This window comes from Procambarus clarkii, chromosome 62 (genome assembly GCF_040958095.1).
Source record: "Procambarus clarkii isolate CNS0578487 chromosome 62, FALCON_Pclarkii_2.0, whole genome shotgun sequence".
Taxonomy (NCBI): Eukaryota; Metazoa; Arthropoda; class Malacostraca; order Decapoda; family Cambaridae; genus Procambarus; species Procambarus clarkii.
The window spans coordinates 23,734,644-23,754,073 of NC_091211.1; the positions used below are offsets into that span (position 1 = coordinate 23,734,644).

General features: G+C 40.9%; 2 protein-coding genes across 6 annotated transcripts in view; both read left to right on the top strand.

The window, feature by feature from the left end:
- The window catches only part of LOC123766524 (rho GTPase-activating protein gacF), a 65,132-nt gene extending 60,946 nt beyond the window's left edge, over window positions 1–4,186 (top strand). For both annotated transcript variants that reach the window (XM_045755743.2, XM_045755744.2), the window contains exon 4: window positions 942–4,186. In XM_045755743.2, coding sequence (XP_045611699.1) covers window positions 942–1,284 — 343 coding nt within the window. In that variant the 3' untranslated portion in view covers window positions 1,285–4,186. The remainder of the gene's footprint in view (window positions 1–941) is intronic.
- A 1,390-nt stretch (window positions 4,187–5,576) lies between these two features.
- On the top strand, window positions 5,577–19,160 carry LOC123766525 (V-type proton ATPase subunit e). 4 transcript variants are annotated; one of them, XR_011223536.1, is made up of 6 exons: window positions 5,580–5,717; window positions 10,712–10,831; window positions 11,854–11,901; window positions 13,946–14,033; window positions 15,416–15,502; window positions 16,561–19,160. XR_011223536.1 is itself a non-coding variant. In XM_069308340.1 (5 exons), the coding sequence occupies exons 2-5, from the start codon at window positions 10,734–10,736 to the stop codon at window positions 15,006–15,008; spliced, it is 282 nt and encodes a 93-aa protein (XP_069164441.1). In that variant the 5' UTR covers window positions 5,577–5,717; window positions 10,712–10,733; the 3' UTR covers window positions 15,009–15,502. The 4 variants fall into 4 exon arrangements, 3 of the variants coding, with proteins under 3 accessions (XP_069164441.1, XP_069164442.1, XP_045611701.1); XM_069308340.1 differs by lacking the exon at window positions 16,561–19,160 and having other exon boundaries at window positions 5,577–5,717; window positions 14,961–15,502; XM_069308341.1 differs by lacking the exon at window positions 16,561–19,160 and having other exon boundaries at window positions 5,579–5,717; window positions 15,003–15,502.
- The last annotated feature ends 270 nt before the right edge of the window (window positions 19,161–19,430 follow it).

Below are 19,430 nucleotides of genomic sequence, written 5' to 3' on the forward strand. Positions count from 1 at the left end.
TGACACTGGGGAACACCAGTGTCATACAAGGACTGTTCGCTGGCTACAGCTCACAATGTGTCACATCGATGGGGCCACTTTTGTGTGGGGTCCAGTTTTAGCTGGAACAATGCTTAAAGCTCAAGCTATATTCCTGTTTAATGTGTGTGTGTGTGTGTGTGTGTGTGTGTGTGTGTGTGTGTGTGTGTGTGTGTGTGTGTGTGTGGGTGTGTGTGTGTGTGTGTGTGTGAGCAAGCTTACCTGATAACAACACCAAATCTTGTCATACGCTCTCCAGATCCTCTCGTACTGTGACACATTTACGCCAGAGGCTGTGGCCTCCACTACATCCTCCAGCAACTAATCCTCTTTGTTCACGCTTCATGAGCGGAAGGAATACATCCTAGTGCCCGTCTGATCCATGTTTGTTTACAGTTAGAACAGTACCACTTACGGGCTATTCATGCCCGTGCCACCTCTTGGGTGGCTTAATCTTTATCAATCATCAATCAGTTAGCACATTTGTACTCTCGTTCTGTTCCTCCAGATAGTTTATCCTTCTCCATTTTGTCTATCCACGATTATTCGTAAATTTTTATATTGTCTCTTCTTTTCTCTTCTCACTCTTCCTTCTTCTAGTGATATTCAATTCCGTTACCTTTAAGGTACAGTCCTGTTAGTCTAGCTTTATATTCTGAGGTCTTTTAATCAATCCTCAATCTTGAGTTTCATAGTTCTGGTAATAGTTTTGTTGCAGATGCTTAGGACTTCTCAATTTTCATATGTTTTATAGGATTTGCGTTTCGTGCTGCAGCTGCATACTCTAGACGAGTCTAAAATAAGCGTTGTTTTAGCTACATATGAAACACGGCTCAATTTATTGAATATTTATCAAATTTAATTACTGAATGTGAAATAATGTACATGATATAATAATTATCTAACGTTCTGTCCTCCGTCAGGAGCGGCGGATGTTATGGAGGCGGTGGAAGCAGCGGTGGCAGCAGTGGCGAGTCATCTGACTCATCTTCGTGGGGCGGTGGCACCATCTCCTTTGTCGAGCCTACTTACCGCCCTTCGAATCTCTCCGTCGGCTCCATGGGACACCTTCATATCGACTACTCTTGGTCGTGGGACCGCCTGGACGACTTCGTGAGATCGACCAGCCCGCGGGGCGGCAGATCGAACTGCTACAGGTCTCCTCATGAGCCTCGATCTCCCCAAGGAATGACAGCGAATCGCATGGCTTATCCTGGGATGCTCCTGTCGCACTGGGAGACGTACTCGGATCCGGTGGCCGGCTAGCATCTGCCTAATCTAGGTTCCTTGCAAATCAGCTTATATCTACAGTCTATGTTAAACTGACATGTTCGCTGCAATGTGGTCCAACCATCATTGCAGTCAACCCATCATTGCAGAATTTTTGTCACTACCGTCACATGTATCGCTGTATTAACCACAACCCATCATCGGCTGCAGGAGCAGAGGTAGCACCACCCATCACGTCAAGTTACTAGTGATTTGTTTATATTCATTGGTTCCCTCGAGAGAAAGGGAGAGAGGTAGGGGAGAGGGAGGGGACGTGAGTAGGAGTGTGAGTGAGGTCTCACACACACACACACACACACACACACACACACACACACACACACACACACACACACACCACACACACACACACACACACACACACACACACACACACACACACACACCACACACACACACACACACACACACACACACACACACACACACACCACACACACACACACACACACACACACACACACACACACACACACACGCACACAATACACTATGCCTGAAATGTGTAGCCTAAAACACCCTTCCACTGGGATTATTAGAATGCCCCTGATTCGAAATAAAAGTGCATTTTGATCTGACATTATAAACATATATATATATGCTGTTTTTTCCAGAATGTAAGCTCTAAAAGTAACAGACCAAAGCGCTTCCTGAGGACGCCAACTCCAGAAGAGAACAGAGCGTCTGAACCACCAAACAGCAAACTTAACTGTCATTAATTTACAAATTACTGAGCCTCTCTACCCAAGCACATTTAGGCCTAGCTTAAGGTAGTGTCATCGTATCACATATGTTAGGTGATTAAGATGTATTGCTTACTGTATAATTATATGCAATTCTTTTTTAAATATTTTTTATTGATAATTGTGTAGTTTGTTTGTGTTTTAATGACAAAAACGTTTGGAAGGGGTTAGCTGAGGGGGGACTGTATGGGGGGGAAAGGGGGGCGTAAGATGGCGTTGGAATTTGATAGTGTAAATTGTGATAGAATAGTGTGTATGTAAAACTGTCAAATAGGGGAGAGAGAAATACTGAGGGAGGAGAGATTAGTGGCCCCGTCCACTATGGGATTGTATATGTTATCTTTGTATAAGATCAATATACAATATGCTGTATATTGTTCTTATACGGAGAGCACAGGTGGGTTAATTGGTTGGTACTCGCCTGGCTTGATGCTGGGTCGGGGTTCGCGTCCCAAAATGCGGCTTTGTTTGGTTTCTAAGCATTTTATATATGATGTGGTTTTTAGAGAATTTGTGTAAAGATGTATATTGTATGAGAGAGAGAGAGAGAGAGAGAGAGAGAGAGAGAGAGAGAGAGAGAGAGAGAGAGAGAGAGAGAGAGAGAGAAAGACAGACAGATAGACAGAGGGGGGGGAGAGATAGAAATGGGGGGGAGAGAGAAGAGAAAAAGTTGTATTTTGAAAGCCTGTGATATTAAATAAATACTAAGATCTTTTATTTGTGTTCTTGTTTATTTTAATTTCCTGTAAGAATTGTCTGTACTGAGCCAACGTACATGAGTACTGGCAGACATGTACACACGCACACAGGAATACTGGCAGACATGTACACACGCACACAGGAATACTGGCAGACATGTACACACGCACACATGAGTACTGGCAGACATGTACACACGCACACAGGAATACTGGCAGACATGTACACACGCACACAGGAATACTGGCAGACATGTACACACGCACACAGGAATACTGGCAGACATGTACACACGCACACAGGAATACTGGCAGACATGTACACACGCACACAGGAGTACTGGCAGACATGTACACACGCACACAGGAGTACTGGCAGATATGTACACACGCACACATGAGTACTGGCAGACATGTACACACGCACACAGGAGTACTGGCAGACATGTACACACGCACACAGGAATACTGGCAGACATGTACACACGCACACAGGAGTACTGGCAGACATGTACACACGCACACAGGAGTACTGGCAGACATGTACACACGCACACAGGAGTACTGGCAGACATGTACACACGCACACAGGAATACTGGCAGACATGTACACACGCACACAGGAATACTGGCAGACATGTACACACGCACACATGAGTACTGGCAGACATGTACACACGCACACAGGAATACTGGCAGACATGTACACACGCACACATGAGTACTGGCAGACATGTACACACGCACACATGAGTACACGCAACCATATGTGCGCGTTGATGTGTACACGCAGACAAATGTACATATAGACATATGTACTTGTAAACACGAGTTCGTGTAAACATGTGTACTCACACATATATGTACACGTAGCCCCATGTACACGTAGCCCCATGAACACGTAGCCCCATGAACACGTAGCCCCATGAACACGTAGCCCCATGTACACGTAGTCCCATGTACACGTAGCCCCATGTACACGTAGCCCCATGTACACGTAGCCCCATGTACACGTAGCCCCATGTACACGTAGACTGGTGTATACTCAGACACATAGTTCGTCTACATCGGCAAGGTACTGACGGCTGGCCAGGGAGGAAACAAGACTCCTGTGCAGTGCTCAGAGCGAGACGCACCTCCCTCACCCGGGAAAATTGTGAGCATTTTCTCCCAGAAATCCGCTCCCATCCACTTAGGGTGGATGGTAGAGCGTCGGTCTTGCTTCATGCGAGTCGGTGTTCAATCCCTGACCGTCCACAAGTGGTTGGGCACAATTCCTTTCCTTCGTCCTATCCCAAATCCTTACCGTGATCCCTTCCCTTCTATATAGTCGTAATGGCTTGGCGCTTTCCCCTGAAAATTCCCTCCCTCCCAGAAATCCGTATGCTACTCATCTCATGCTCATTTTTATTCATCAAATATACCGCAATTGATTAATTCTGATGTTTTAATATCCTTGATTACGGTGAAATGATTCCTCTAATTAGTTCCATCATTTTATTCGATTAGATTTTGTTTTTTTCATGGTTTTTCCTGATTGGGATCGTTTCTTGGTGTCTAGTTTCAGTTCATTACAGACTTGACGTTACAGGAACCCGCTGTATCGCCTAAAAATATCGCTTACTGTAGATTGTTTTAATATATCTTTAATTGAGTTGATATGTCAGTCCGTATGTTTGTAGATAACCTGATAGGGGTACCCGATTGTGCCCGGGGGTACTTGTGTACTTGTACACATGTATCCGTGTACAACACAGTCACTGTACTTGTGACTGTGTTGATGAGTATGTTGAAGGTCACTGTAGTAGTGACTGGTGATGGGTATGTTATAGGTCACTTAGGCACAGCTCTCTGGAGATGGGGAGATTGGAGGTAAGGGAACAGGAGGAGAGATGATGCAAAGTTAGGGAAGGAGAGTAAGAGAAGAGACGGGAAAGTGAAAGTCAGTACAGGAGGGTGAGGAAGAATACCGTCAGTGAGAGAGTAGGAAAGCGCGGACGGGAGAGGTAATAAAAGTCTAAGTTTTCATAAAATACAATGAACTGAGTAGAAGGAAAAGCAGAGGTGAGAAAACAGTGCTTAGAATGAATAGTGGTAGAGAGATTAGGTAAAAGTTTGGGTGGCATGGGATTGATATGAATCTTGTTGTGTAATGGTAGTTTGTTAGTCTTAAGGAGGAAAGATAAGTTGTGAAGGGACACAGCGAAACGACAAGACAAAACCAACAGGAAAGAGAAAGTATAGAGGTGTGGCTGGTTGGTACTCAATTCACCCTCATCAACAAAAACTAAATCCTCGATTAATCCCGTCGCCAAACCCTTGTTTATGAATGAAAAACACTTTATACGCAACCCGTCCTCGACTAAAGTCCATTACAACCAGCGGCCGACCCCACAGACGCATTCATAATTGTTCACATGCTGTTCATTCAAAAAAGGATTTTTCTCAAATGTAAATTAATATTATGCATATATAGGCATAGGTTAGGTTAGGTGTTTAGGTTCTGTTGGCGATCATATATATTTGTAGTACGTGGGTGAAGCATTTACATCGTTGTAATTCGAACAAAATTCGTCAGTGAAGCACTTGTTTCGGAAGTGTTCGAACGAAATCAGTTGTGAGTCGTGTGTAAACTGTTTTTCAATCATAAACAGGGGGTTTGGCGGGTGGATGCAATCACTTTTGGGTCTTTGTCTGGAGGACGGGCTGTTGTACGACACCGGAGGACAGGCTCAACACCGACTCGAGGTCCCAACTGATAATGTTTGATTTTTTTTTCGAATAGTGCTTCGCTCGCATCCTTTGTTCGAGTCGCACCTCTGTAAATGTTTTACCGACGCGCGAGGCTTGAAGGGAATGGGTTGATCGTAGTAGGCTGGAAGTCCCCACAACAACAGGATCCGGGCTCCATTCCCCTGCAGAACGAGACGTTAATTCGGTGTTTCGTGATGCCTCTGCTCACCTAGAAGTAAGTGTGTACCTAGAAGTTAGGCAACTGTTGTGATTTGCATCCTGAGATTGACCAGTCGTTTGCCTAGGAAAACCGCAATAAATCTAACTGGCTTCCAGTTACCACCAATGGAAGTCCAAACCACAATAATCTTAAATCTGAAACTTTCAGTATCGTTATGTGCTGCTTACCAACTCTTGGTTGGTGTTGATGGCAGACGTTGTAGTCATTTTTTAAGGCTATTACTTCTTTAGCTATTAATATTGTTATCACTACTATTATTACTATTATTTACTCTATCTTCAGCAGTAATATCTTGTAGAGGTAATAGTTGAGTTGACGAACTGCGGGATCAGCTCACCAACGACGACTCGTAAGTGCAAGATCAACTTAAGCTTCAGTGTCCAAGTTAAGATTCACTCTAGTTCCAGTGTCCCAGTTAATTTATCCAATTTAACCTAGATTTACCTGAAGTCCACCATCTCTCTAGTGGCTTCGACTGAGATTGGAAGGCAGCGGCTTGTCAAAGGATCCCCCATTTTTCCTGATGATTTTTTTCCAACTGGACTTTGAACTGCAGTAATGTCCTGGCATTTACTGCTTCGGCGAGTAGGCGGTTACACGGGTTTATAGGTGGGTAAAAAAACTGCTGTGTATTTCTTTACCTCTCCGTGGGTAAAAAAAAAAATTATTTTTTTCTGCCTTACAATGTGGCTTGTTGAGCTTGAAACCGTTGTTCCGTTTTTTGTGTTAAATCTGACCCTTTCTGGAAGTGGTTTGGAATAGTCTCCCCCATTGTTCAGTATTTTAATAATTTCGATGAGATCAACCCTGTCAAGTCTGGTTTGCAGTGTTGGTACCCCTGTGGCCCTCAACCGTTCCTGGCATGAGACTCGACTTGGTTCTGGAATGATTTTTGTCGCTCTGTATTGAACTTTCTCCAAGTCAGATATGTCCTTCTGAAGATAACGTCTCCATGCTTGGATGCAGTAGTCCAAATGGGAACGCACCAGAGATTTGTATAGTTGAATAACCACTTTCTTTTCCGGGAAGTCAAAATTTAGTTTGACTTTTCCTGGGGTTTAGTTGGCTTTTTTTTACTACTGCTCCTACTTGTTGTGTAATTTTTAATGACTGGTGGATCCTAACTCTTGGGTCGTTTTCTCCATCAATCTGCTTCATGATAGTTTATTATTGTGATGTGAATTGTTGTTCCCTACATGATAACAATCACTCTGTTTTCAGTGACTCATTTAAGATTCACTTTGGCATCGGAGTCCCAGTTAAAACAAATGCCAGACTGTCAAGAGAATGAAGGGCGTATCCACCCAGTTCGTGCATATAATTGCCTATTGTTCCCCTCTCGCACAGAGCTGAGGCAGCGTGGAGGCAGGAACTGGTCGGTTATACACACAATGACGCCGGGTCGAGGTCTGTGAATGAACACAATAACAATTATGCTAACTAAAAGAGCACATTTTTGTGGGGGATAATGAACAAACGTGTCTATGCTGTAAGTTTATATTTGTCCACTTTTTTGTTTTTGTTTAAGGAAATTACTTTCAAAACTGTTGTGGTCCCAGGACCGAGCCTTGAAGAACCCCACTTGTTACACTCCTCCAGCTCGAAACTTCGGGTCTAACTGTGACTCTTTGTCTTCTGTCTTACAGGTACTCCCTTACATAATTCAGTGTCTTCCCAGTTATCCCACCTTGCTTCTTCACCTTCACCTACAACACCAGTCTTTCGTGAGGAGCAATTGTCAATGTTTTTTGACACTCTTGGACAATACCAAGGCTTCTTTTCCTATCTTATTTTAGTAAGCTTGTCATATAACTCGATCAATTTTGTCTGTCAGGACTTTTACCTTTTAAAGTCATGGTGCCCTTTGGTTACAAAACTTGTCCTCAGCAGGAGCTCCATTACATTCAGCCTCATTACTCTCTCCAGCACTTTGCACGGAATACTTGTCAGTGACAATGGTCTGTAATTTAGTTCCTCCTTTCTGTCCCTATAATTATTATTATTATTATTATTATTATTATTTATTGTTAGGACTGCGTTTGCCGTTTTCCGGATTTCTGGGAGATTTCCCGCTTCAAGTGTTTTGTTAGTGGTGGAGAGGGGGGGTCGTGGTTGTGAAGAGGGAGTCGTGGTTGTGGAGAAAGAGGTCGTGGATGAGGTCGTGGTGGTGAAGAGGGTGATGTTGGTGGTGGAGAGGGTGGTGGTGGATAGGGGGCCGGGATATTGGTGGTGGTGGAGAAGGTAGCTGTGGTGGTAGAGAGGGTAGTGGTGGTAGTGGTTTAGAGAGTGATGGTATTGATGGAGGCTGTACATATCTCTGGTAAGTACCTATCTAGAATTCTGTATCAAAGTCCATAATTGTCTTGGAAAATTGTCAAGGCAAAGAAAAGCGACAAAAGTCATCTCTCATACCAGGAAAGGTTGACGGCCACAACAACACTACAAACCAGACATAACAGAACTAATCTCATTGAAACCTTCATGACACAGAAAAAATTTGGAAGATATTAATGCAAACCACTTCTTTATAAGGTCAAATGTAACTCGCACAAGTGGCAACCGCTTGAGGTCAACGAGACAGAAAACAGGAGATGCTTTTTCATCAATAAAAATAATTAACCGATGTAACGTATATAACTGAGGGTGATAACATTCAAGGAGTATAGTGGTTGTTTATGTTTGTTTAATACAGTCATGGTTACAGCAGTTGGATGACGTGTCGTGATAGGTCGAGATGAAGATGTTCGTTACGTGGCGCTGACGGAGTCAGGTATGACGTATCGCTGACGGTGGCCGGAGAAGAGGAGGATGGTGGGAGGCCTGGAGCCGTGAGCAGAGAACGTGAGCGAGGCCGGTGGTAGAGAGTTCGAACGAGGGCGAGTGCGTCGAGCTCGAACGAGGGCGAGTGCGTCGAGCTCGAACGAGGGCGAGTGCGTCGAGCTCGAACGAGGGCGAGTGCGTCGAGCTCGAACGAGGGCGAGTGCGTCGAGCTCGAACGAGGGCGAGTGCGTCGAGCTCGAACGAGGGCGAGTGCGTCGAGCTCGAACGAGGGCGAGTGCGTCGAGCTCGAACGAGGGCGAGTGCGTCGAGCTCGAACGAGGGCGAGTGCGTCGAGCTCGAACGAGGGCGAGTGCGTCGAGCTCGAACGAGGGCGAGTGCGTCGAGCTCGAACGAGGGCGAGTGCGTCGAGCTCGAACGAGGGCGAGTGCGTCGAGCTCGAACGAGGGCGAGTGCGTCGAGCTCGAACGAGGGCGAGTGCGTCGAGCTCGAACGAGGGCGAGTGCGTCGAGCTCGAACGAGGGCGAGTGCGTCGAGCTCGAACGAGGGCGAGTGCGTCGAGCTCGAACGAGGGCGAGTGCGTCGAGCTCGAACGAGGGCGAGTGCGTCGAGCTCGAACGAGGGCGAGTGCGTCGAGCTCGAACGAGGGCGAGTGCGTCGAGCTCGAACGAGGGCGAGTGCGTCGAGCTCGAACGAGGGCGAGTGCGTCGAGCTCGAACGAGGGCGAGTGCGTCGAGCTCGAACGAGGGCGAGTGCGTCGAGCTCGAACGAGGGCGAGTGCGTCGAGCTCGAACGAGGGCGAGTGCGTCGAGCTCGAACGAGGGCGAGTGCGTCGAGCTCGAACGAGGGCGAGTGCGTCGAGCTCGAACGAGGGCGAGTGCGTCGAGCTCGAACGAGGGCGAGTGCGTCGAGCTCGAACGAGGGCGAGTGCGTCGAGCTCGAACGAGGGCGAGTGCGTCGAGCTCGAACGAGGGCGAGTGCGTCGAGCTCGAACGAGGGCGAGTGCGTCGAGCTCGAAGGAGGGCGAGTGCGTCGAGCTCGAAGGAGGGCGAGTGCGTCGAGCTCGAAGGAGGGCGAGTGCGTCGAGCTCGAAGGAGGGCGAGTGCGTAGAGCTCGAAGGAGGGCGAGTGCGTAGAGCTCGAAGGAGGGCGAGTGCGTAGAGCTCGAACGAGGGCGAGTGCGTAGAGCTCGAAGGAGGGCGAGTGCGTAGAGCTCGAACGAGGGCGAGTGCGTAGAGCTCGAACGAGGGTGGGATCGGAAAGCTTGAATACGGTGTAAGAGTGGGTAGCTCGAACGAGGCCGGAATTATCTGTCTGCTCTGTAGCGCCTTGTGTGAGTAGGAACTAGACTCGTCGAGTATTGCATCGTATGCTGACGAGTGTCGCAGGCGTTGATGAAGATAAACGGTATGCCCAAAGGGTTCGTAATTGAATCAATATTGGATTTAAACTGACTGCTGCGATTGATTGATGAAGATTAAGCCACCCAAGAGGTGGCACGGGCATTTAAATGGTAAATTGGCTTTCCTAAGCGATGCCATTAAATAGTAGCGAATATGATTGCAAGTGTCATTAGTAATTATGGTGGTAAATAGCTGTCACGTTTGAGATAATTAATGTAGTATGCTACACCCATATAGAATAATCTACCCGCCAAAGTCTTTAATGCCAAGGCATTGCATGCACTAGCTCTATCAATAAATCTAACATTATGTTTGTAACTCCTTTTCAATGTATGTACGTACCTTTACCTGAATACACATTTTATATGAAACCCAAAATTGTCGTAGGGTACCTTAGGTGCATCATAGAAAACGAATAATAATTTAGAAAATGTGGACGGATAAAATATTGTTTCAATATTGTTTCGTATGATGATGCAAATTAAACAAAATATAGCATACATATTACTGAAGCATAGCCGTTTTCAGGGCCCTAAAGTGCTTTGAATTTGTCGCAAAATATTAATCGCTCTCTCACCCGGAGACGGAAAGGATCGATAGAGCTATAAATCCTTTTTACATTACGGTTAATTAAAGTTTACTTAGAAAAAAAATATAAGATAGATAGATAAATATTCACATTTATTCTTTTAATTACTTGAATATTATATTTCCAAAATATCCACTTCCTAAGACATGTAAAATATTTTATAGAATTGACCTAAGTTTTGCAACCCAGATATAAGGTTGTAGCGTTTGTTATTGACAGTTCAGAAGCTGTGTTGGACACCATGGGGGCTTCAGCGATTCCTGTCATTTTAATGACGCTCTTTTGGGGTCTGGTGGGCATTGTCCTGCCCATCATCCTCCCCAAAGGACCAAACAGAAGGTAAATGCAACACATTGATGTGATTTTTGTTTACGAAATCATTGAATCAAAATTTCCTAGTTATTTAATAATATTTTCATTTTTACGTAGGCTTATAAATGTCTAGAGAAATTGGTGTTGATTATAGAATTAATTGCATGTTTGTCCTAGTTGGCATTCTGATTACTTAGGCTGTTGCTCCTTGAAGATAGAAGAGGACATAATGGTCTTGGTTAATAAAGAAAACTTTAATGTAGTCATTCATTATTTATTTGCCTGTATGCCAACTACAATTTCCCGTAGCCTAGAGCATTTTTTGGGCCCTCTCTCAGCACCACTACAACATAAATACATCTAATTTATAGTTACAGAATTGTCTGCACAATGTTTGCCTGATAAACCTGTTTGTCGACATCTTGTGTGGTAGATAGAAACGCTCATCATATATATTTACTTGTGCAATAAATGTGAAAAATATTTATAAAACTTTGAATAATTATATAAAAAGGTTTGTAATGAATATGTTCTGAAAGATTAGAATAGACAAATTTAGTATACAGTACAGGGAAATTGGAGCAAAGTTTGAGTTTCTACATTGTACTATGCCATCTTCCATTTGCAATTATGCTGTATAAAGTAAACTTGTCTACACTCATTAATGATTTAAAGGAGAGTCAGTTTTATTTGTCATTTCTTCTTGTGGCACAGCAGGCATTGCAGAGCATTTATATGATGCACAAATGTAATCCAAACCATTTAGTAAAGCACATGAACATTGAAAATCTGTACTATCCTAGACATAGGTCTACTGATCTTGGCTCATGTTCAGTGAAGTTTTATATAAAATTCATACCTTCATGGATAGTCAATTTTGCAACAACCAAAGTTATGGAGAGAAAAGGGTCAACCATAACTTTGCTTTAACTCCATATACTTTGCAAAGCATTACACTTGAGCCTTCATGTTTTACTAATTCATGCTGAGAGTGGTAATAAAGCATTGTACTGTACTTAAATATATGGTTGGTCTTGTTTTCATTTCAGTTTGATGCAGTGTATCCTGATCATTACAGCCATATCTTGCTGGTTATTGTAAGTCAATGTGCATTTGTTCTTTGTGAAAATAAATGACATATATAATATTTTGGTAGCAGACTTTCTTGTAAACATATGTTGTTGAATATGACCAAAAAGGTAAGATTAATAATTCTAACACAAATCTTCTCAATATTTCTTATGTTTTTCTTCACTGTCAAGGGCAATTGAAATATCAACTCTCCAAAATTAATTTTTATTTTTGGTCTGACGCGACGCCTAGAAGCATTTCGTAAGGGCTTCTTACATTCTCAAAGACTTGTTTACACTTAACTCTACACTTGTGATACACTTGATCTTGAGGCTTAGGCTGAACAACCAAACTGGTAGTTTTGAATGGCCTACAGCCAATAGATCCAATTTTGATGAGTTCCTGGGTGGAGCTTGCAAAGATCAGCACCCTAGCACTTGGAAAGCCCTTCTTTGACTTGTTTTAGGCCATGTCTCTCAGCCTGGGTTCTCCTCTTCGTTGTAGTGCCTGCCACCTCTCCCCCTCCTCCTTGGTAAGTTTCATTTTTGCTCTCTGGTTAATTAGCTTCAGAGAGCCATCAAGGGATTCCATTCAGAAACTCCAACATTGAATGCATTTAAATGCCTCTGTCTGGAGGAGCCTCGTTGGATTTTTGTCCCCCCCCCCCTTACCCTGTAAGTTCAACAGTTTATCATTGAGTTGTTCATGATCTCCAGAACTGAGCAGGGAAACCAGCTTGAGGGCTGGGGCTGGTCTGCCTGGTGATAGTAATTGGTACTGAGGAGTTTCAAGCTAGTTTGAGCGAATCTCTCTTTTTTCTGTGTGTGTATGTGAATGGTGTGCATTGTTGTTTGGCAGTTTTGAGGATTTGTTTCCTGTGAACCCCTTCGTTATTAAGTCTTTACCGACTTTCTGGATGCTCTCCTGGTGGAGTGGTGAATTGTCACTCGTTCCTTCTGCCTCTGTGAGAGGAGGCCAGGTTCTAGCGCTAGTTCCCTGTACGCCAAACAAAGCTTCCTCAACAGATGTGACCTTTTAGTATCAAGCAATCGTAACAAGCATCATGGAGTCATTGGGGCTCTACCATAAAGACTAATCTCATTACATTCAATGCTGGGCTTTTAAAATATTAAACGTGTCTCATCAGAGTAGACTCAGTCCTATTTTTTGGTAATGCTGAGTGTGTGGAGTTTATGCAAGACCTGATGTATGTAGGTTGGAAAATCTTAAACATGCAAGGTGGATACTTTCCAAGTCATCACTCAACTATAATAGTTTATGTAGAATGTTAGTGCCATCTTTCTTAAGATATTGTGAAAGTGTCTTAATATTCATGTACAGTATATTAATCCAGCGTCAGCAGGTAACGTAACTCTGGATTATAGTCCCGAGGTACTCGGTACACGATTCCAACATAAGATGTCTCCATTCTTATTACATTATAATGTAGAAGAATATTGCAATATCTATAAAATATTGCAAAGGATGGTAGGTACTGTGATATACATGTTAAATGATATACGGTACATGTTAATTTTGGTGAATCTCCAATAAAAGGGGTGAAACAGTATTGAAAACCTGTGAGGATCAATTGCACATGGTGATTTGGGCATCGTGAAGGTTAATTTGTTTAAGTGGCCGAGAAGCGGTACCCCTTACACAAGGTTTAAAAATGTTGCTCTCTCCAGATATCTTTTGTGTTTAACCTAATATTAAAGTTGTCATAAATTTTGCAAAATGTCAATACACTTTTTTTCCTCTTTTATGGTATGTTGTTAATTAAGAAGGATTTGTGGTCTCTTGGAATGGGTATGGGGTGCATAATAAACAAAGAAATTGAATTGAGTAAGCTGCTCTCAAAGAAATGTCATATTCCTAAAGCTGTATTGGCTGCATTCTTCAGTCTTGCAAGTAACCAACCTATCTCAAAAAGTCAGTAAACAGTATTTCAATTTATAAATATAAGTTAAAGTATTATGAGCAGCTTTGAGACTATAGGACCTAGGCCTAGTTTTTTGTCCTTTCTGCAATTGTGTGTTCAGCTTCATTTTACTCTATAATGTCTTTCAGCTGGTTGTGTTGTTACATGCACCAAATGAACCCACTTATTGGACCTTCACTTCATAACACTACTATCATTGCTCTAAATGAATTTTGGGTAAGTCATCAGTCCTGCATTTTTTGGTTTTCTTAATTACAAAAGGAAGACATTTTTGTGTTTTGGCTTTTTCTAGTAATACATTTGTTTATTTAATTTTATGCTCAGTTTGTGTCTCTTAGTGTTTCAGTCAAGTAGGGATTAAGCAATTAAGTTTCTTTTAACATTCCACCAGTGAAGTTACTAATCACTGAAGTTTTTTTTTTAGGGCTTTGCCAACGCTTTCTTTTTGCATTAAACTGTGAATGTCTATTTTCCCATTGGCCCTTGTCTGAATGAATTATTAAATTCACTTATGCTTCCTAGTTCCATAACACAGTCTAATATTCTATTAAAGATTATTTTTTGGCACTGAGTTAAGTGCTTATTTCTAGTCTTTACTCCTAGCATCTATCAAAAGACGTCCATTTATTTCCAGCATCTGTTTAGCTGATTGTAAATTTAGACATAAATTTAGAGCCAGAGAAATCGGACAATATTTACAGAATTCAGCATCTTAACCTAGGAGGTCAGAAGTTAGTCAATATGGGATTTTCTGCAATATGATACATATGGAAGTGCATTTTTTTCTTGTATAAAGTCGACACATGGTGCATTTGACTTGAGTTTTAGTAAAGCTGTTAGCAAAGTGGTGGCCAGAATACCCCTGAATCCGAGGCGTATTCAGGCCACCAAAACTTCACATTGCCGATTTCTTGCTATGTTAGTTTCATATATAAATGTCTTCCTTGAATACCCTTAAGGTATTTATCATAATATTTAAAGCTACAGCTTTCAGGTCTGTGAATTTGTTATGTCTGTAAAATTTGCAAACATCTGTTTAAGTATTCTCTGCCATTGACAGGGAAGTATCTTGACTGTGCTTTTATATTATCCTGAAAAGTGGGTTCCTGGTAACTATATGCTCAGGTTTCCTCTTTATTGCAGCAACGTGTTAAAACATTCTTAAAGTTCATATCCATCTGGCAGATGTAAAGATCATTGGCTGCCAGGAGCTCTTCTCCAAGGTTCAGGCATAGTGGGTTTGTATGGAAAAGTTGAGCATATTGACCGGCTACAAGTCATCATCTGCAGCTCAGCCCAACTCTCTTGTGGTTTTCTTTGTGATTCACTTGTCAACTTCTTTGCTGCTCATTTCTTTTGCAGATGGGAGATGTTGGGTTCAAGGATTCTTCTTAAAAGCACAGTCACTCTATTCTCATTTTTCCCTGTGTAGTGTGGCACCACTGTATTCTTTTAGACTCCTTGGCAGGGTAGAGGCTCTGGTGCACTTATTTTTGAAGTGAGTAGTTTCTTTGTGACCCATTTTGGTGGACAGGCTGTGCCCAATAAATGGGGGTTGTATATTGCCATTTAATCTGCCCTTTTGTGTTGGTCTCCAGTGACAGTGTGGTGGGAGATATCTGCAGGCTTTTTAGCAAGTTTGTGCATGCATGGGCTTCGAGTATGGTGTCTTGGAGTCTTTCCTGGTATGTAGTTGTTCCAGTTTTTCCCCATGCCTTTCCCTGCCATGGCCTTGTGCCCTAATAGCATTATGTAATTACGTTTTAAAGGCTCCAGATCCCCAATTCAGCTTATTGCTCAATAAGTACTATTTTTACTGCCTGTTGTCTAATGTTGATTATAAAGGGTAAGGAAAACACTGCTGGTAATAATTTTTATGGTTCATTTAAAAGTGATTAATTACAAATCAATGGGTGATACATGTTACTTTATGCCAGCAAATCCAATATACAAGAATATTGGGTAAAGCACACAAACTTAATAACAATATGCAACAGTTTATCAATCACCCTGGTAAAACATATACTGTAAAAGGAATAACAGTAAACCTAAGTAACCTTAATTAGTGAACTTGTGTGCCTTTACCCAAGATATTAACAATGCCTAAATGAATAATAATTTCTCCCAAAACTATATACACTAGAGCTAGACATGAATACCTATGATATGTTAGTTAGTTTAGTTCATTTATTATGCACCCCATACCCATCTTGTGGGGCAGTAGTGGAAAGGGTTACAGAGGCACATAATGGGCTCAGGGACTGAACCCCACAATTCATTTAGCTAAGCAAGTTACAATCTTGATGAGCTAGTTACAAAATTCAATATAAGTCGTCACATCAACTATGAATACCTAATACCTAATAAGACACAGCATTAACAAGGGTATTAAAGTGGTTATTGCTGCAAACCTCCAAGTGCCTCTGTCCTAGTCAATTCAAACACCATTGCCCTCAACTAGAACAAACCACTGGCTCACTCCTCCCACTAATTACCAGTTACTCAATCAGCCATCCAGTATAAATATAGACTTTGTCTAATCTCCTGGTAGTCCTCCTAGCTGTTCACAGTCTCCTATAGTTTTATAATCAATAATCTATCACAAACACATTCAAATAATACATATTTGTAATCCACAAGTAAGCTTGACATGACACCTTCAGTTGGGGAGGGGTAGTGTTGAGGATTTTCTTAAAACTGTTGTACAGTATTGTAGGAGTATCTGGCATTCACTTTTTTTCAGAAATAATCAAGAGGAGGAGGATGGTCTGCAGTTCCCGAGGAGCGCTACTTGAAAATTACTAAGAATCCAAAAGGTTTTGTTTTAACAGGACTTGATACAGTATTTATATGAAACTTTAGTGGAGATTTTATTCATTGTTGTGTTTGTATTAGGATTTTTGCTCTGTATACAGTATTTAAGATTCTGTTATGAATAGACAAACATTTAGTAAATGAAGTTTCTGGAAATAGCATATTATTAGAAGAAAATTTCTTCTGTGAATGTAGCAAATTTTGAAGAAAACGACATTTATTTAAAATATGAGCTGTAAAAAATCCAAGATTGAATGTGCCACACCTTATTTGGGCATTATGAAATATTATAAATGTTAAATTAATAAGTTTTAGTGAATTATTTTTTTTTTAAATACTGAACAGTGCTGGTTCAATTATCCAGATTACAGTATTTTCTTAATGTGTTCCAGTGATATAACATTGTTGTGGGACATTACATTAACTGGATAAAAAAAAATAATGTGTTCAACTGTTGAACTAAATTCTGGATAATTGAGATATCGCTATACTGTACTGGTTACTGAATACAGTATCTCAACCGTTTGGTGTTAATAAAAGGTCTATCTTAACAGGGGAAGAGATTTATTCTGAACACTATAAAAACTGACTACTGAGTAATACTGAGTCTTGAACATTCAGATTTATGTTTTACTGTACAGTACTGTACCTTTTTGAGACAAGTGACTATATAATTTGGTTACTTCATAAGCTCTTACAGATATTGTTACTTTATTGAACTTGTTTAACTAATTTTGATAATGTGAGTCATACAGGATTGCAGGGTCAGTGTTTAACATACTTAATATTTATTGGTGTGATATTGTGTAGGTTATTATTGTACTGTAAACATCTGACGGGGGTGTATATGCTAGCATTCCAGTTCTCCCTTCTCTTGAAATCAAAATCCATTTTAGGCATAAAAAAAATGGCATTTGAAATACTGTACTACCCTGGTTCAAACAGTGTATGAAGACAATATCCTTAGAAGTACTGGTGCAATTAAAGTGTGTGTTTACCGTCATAACAATAATTAATAAGAGAGAGTATCGTCATCCATGTCATTGACAAATTAAAGAACCCTTGCTGTTTCCTTTTTTTTTTGGACTTTCCTGCTTTTGTAGTTTTTACATTTTTTGATTGTCAGGAAAGTTTAATATCTACCCATAACATTGGAGTGAGGGTGTCTTGAGTTTCAGAAAATAGTACAGTAATAGATTCGATGTAAAGAGGCTAGAGATAGATTCTGTAACTCTGTACTGTATCTTGACATTATACACTTATGTTAGTGCAAAGCAGATCAAAAGCGGGTACTGCCATCTGAAGGTCTTAATATTGACTTGGTGTTTCATGTATTTTATAAATTATATAGTAAAAGCATGCACTGAAATTAATGTAGTTACTTTCAAGATAATTTGTATTTTGGCAATTATAAAATACCATTAGAATGTATTATAACAAAACGTTTCATCTTAATTATCCATAAACTGTTGTTATTTTATTCCAATGTTGTGGAATCTCTTCAATTCCTAACATTTCAGTGCCATTGAATGCTATCAATAATAACACTGAAGCACAGATGCTCTCGAATCTCACGACAAAAGACCTTTTTTAATGCCAAAGAATATTTTGTATAAAGCATTAATTATTGCAAGATTAAAAATACATGTAATGAAATATGATATCTGGACCTCGGTCTTAACTAAGGCAGTTAACTCAAAATGGTAGCTATTCATGTTTCATTATTTTCATTCTGTTAAGATATGAATTTTGTAAATGAACTACTAACTTCTGTGCAGTCTGGGTCACTTGATGCCTTGGTGGGCACAAAACATTTCTAGTCCTTTCTATTGGGTCTTTGTAGGCACTTGTGACATTCCTTCATTCCGATATCACATTGTATCCCTGCATGGTGGCCATGTATTGTCTGATTCATTCTATCATTGCAATGGTGCATCATATATGATGATGGGAAAATTTGATATTGAAGTCTTATCCTGTGTTAAGCAACAAAAGATGAATATTCTGTAAAAAGTATAATTGATTTAAATTACTTTTTATGCCTTATTGAATCTTTTTTGTGCATTGGATGAAATGCCTACAACAAATTATGGATATTTTGCAGTTTTAAGTAGTTTATCCATCCTTTGGACATAATATCTCAACATTTTGGATAGGTAATGTTGTGTTGATATATTTAACAGGTTAATATCACCTTTGATAGGTAAAATGATGTATAATAAGCAAATGACGATTATATAAAATACTTTTGCTCCATACTGCAGTTTAATCGTTCATCTTTCAAAACCATTATAGCAGAGGAAAAATCCTGCATAATTTTAAAGGCTTTTTTAATTCATAGACCTTTGAATTAAAAAATGAAATACCTTTTATGCATTTATACAAGACATTATTTTTTGTTAGACTGTTGAGTGGTTATGTTTGTTATCCTGTTAATGTGGGTAGAGCTTAGAACAAATGTGATTATTTTAACAGGATTGACAGCCTAGTCATTGAAGTCACTGTCAAATATATAGCTGTCATACACATTTTGTTGGTTTTTATATTCCTTTATTATATGGTTTTTATTAATGCATGCTGGATGTACAGTAGTTCTCATTTATTAATGTAAATCACACTACAGGTATAGATTCAAGTAAGTGATTATAATATACAGACTATTATATTTTAAGTTAACAGGAGTGTTGCGCCGAGTGTTCCGGTTGATTAGAGCACGTCCGGAAACACTCGGCGCATATGTTCGAACCCTCATAAAGGCTCTTGTGGCTTTGTTCTATAAAATACCATTGTCATATATGT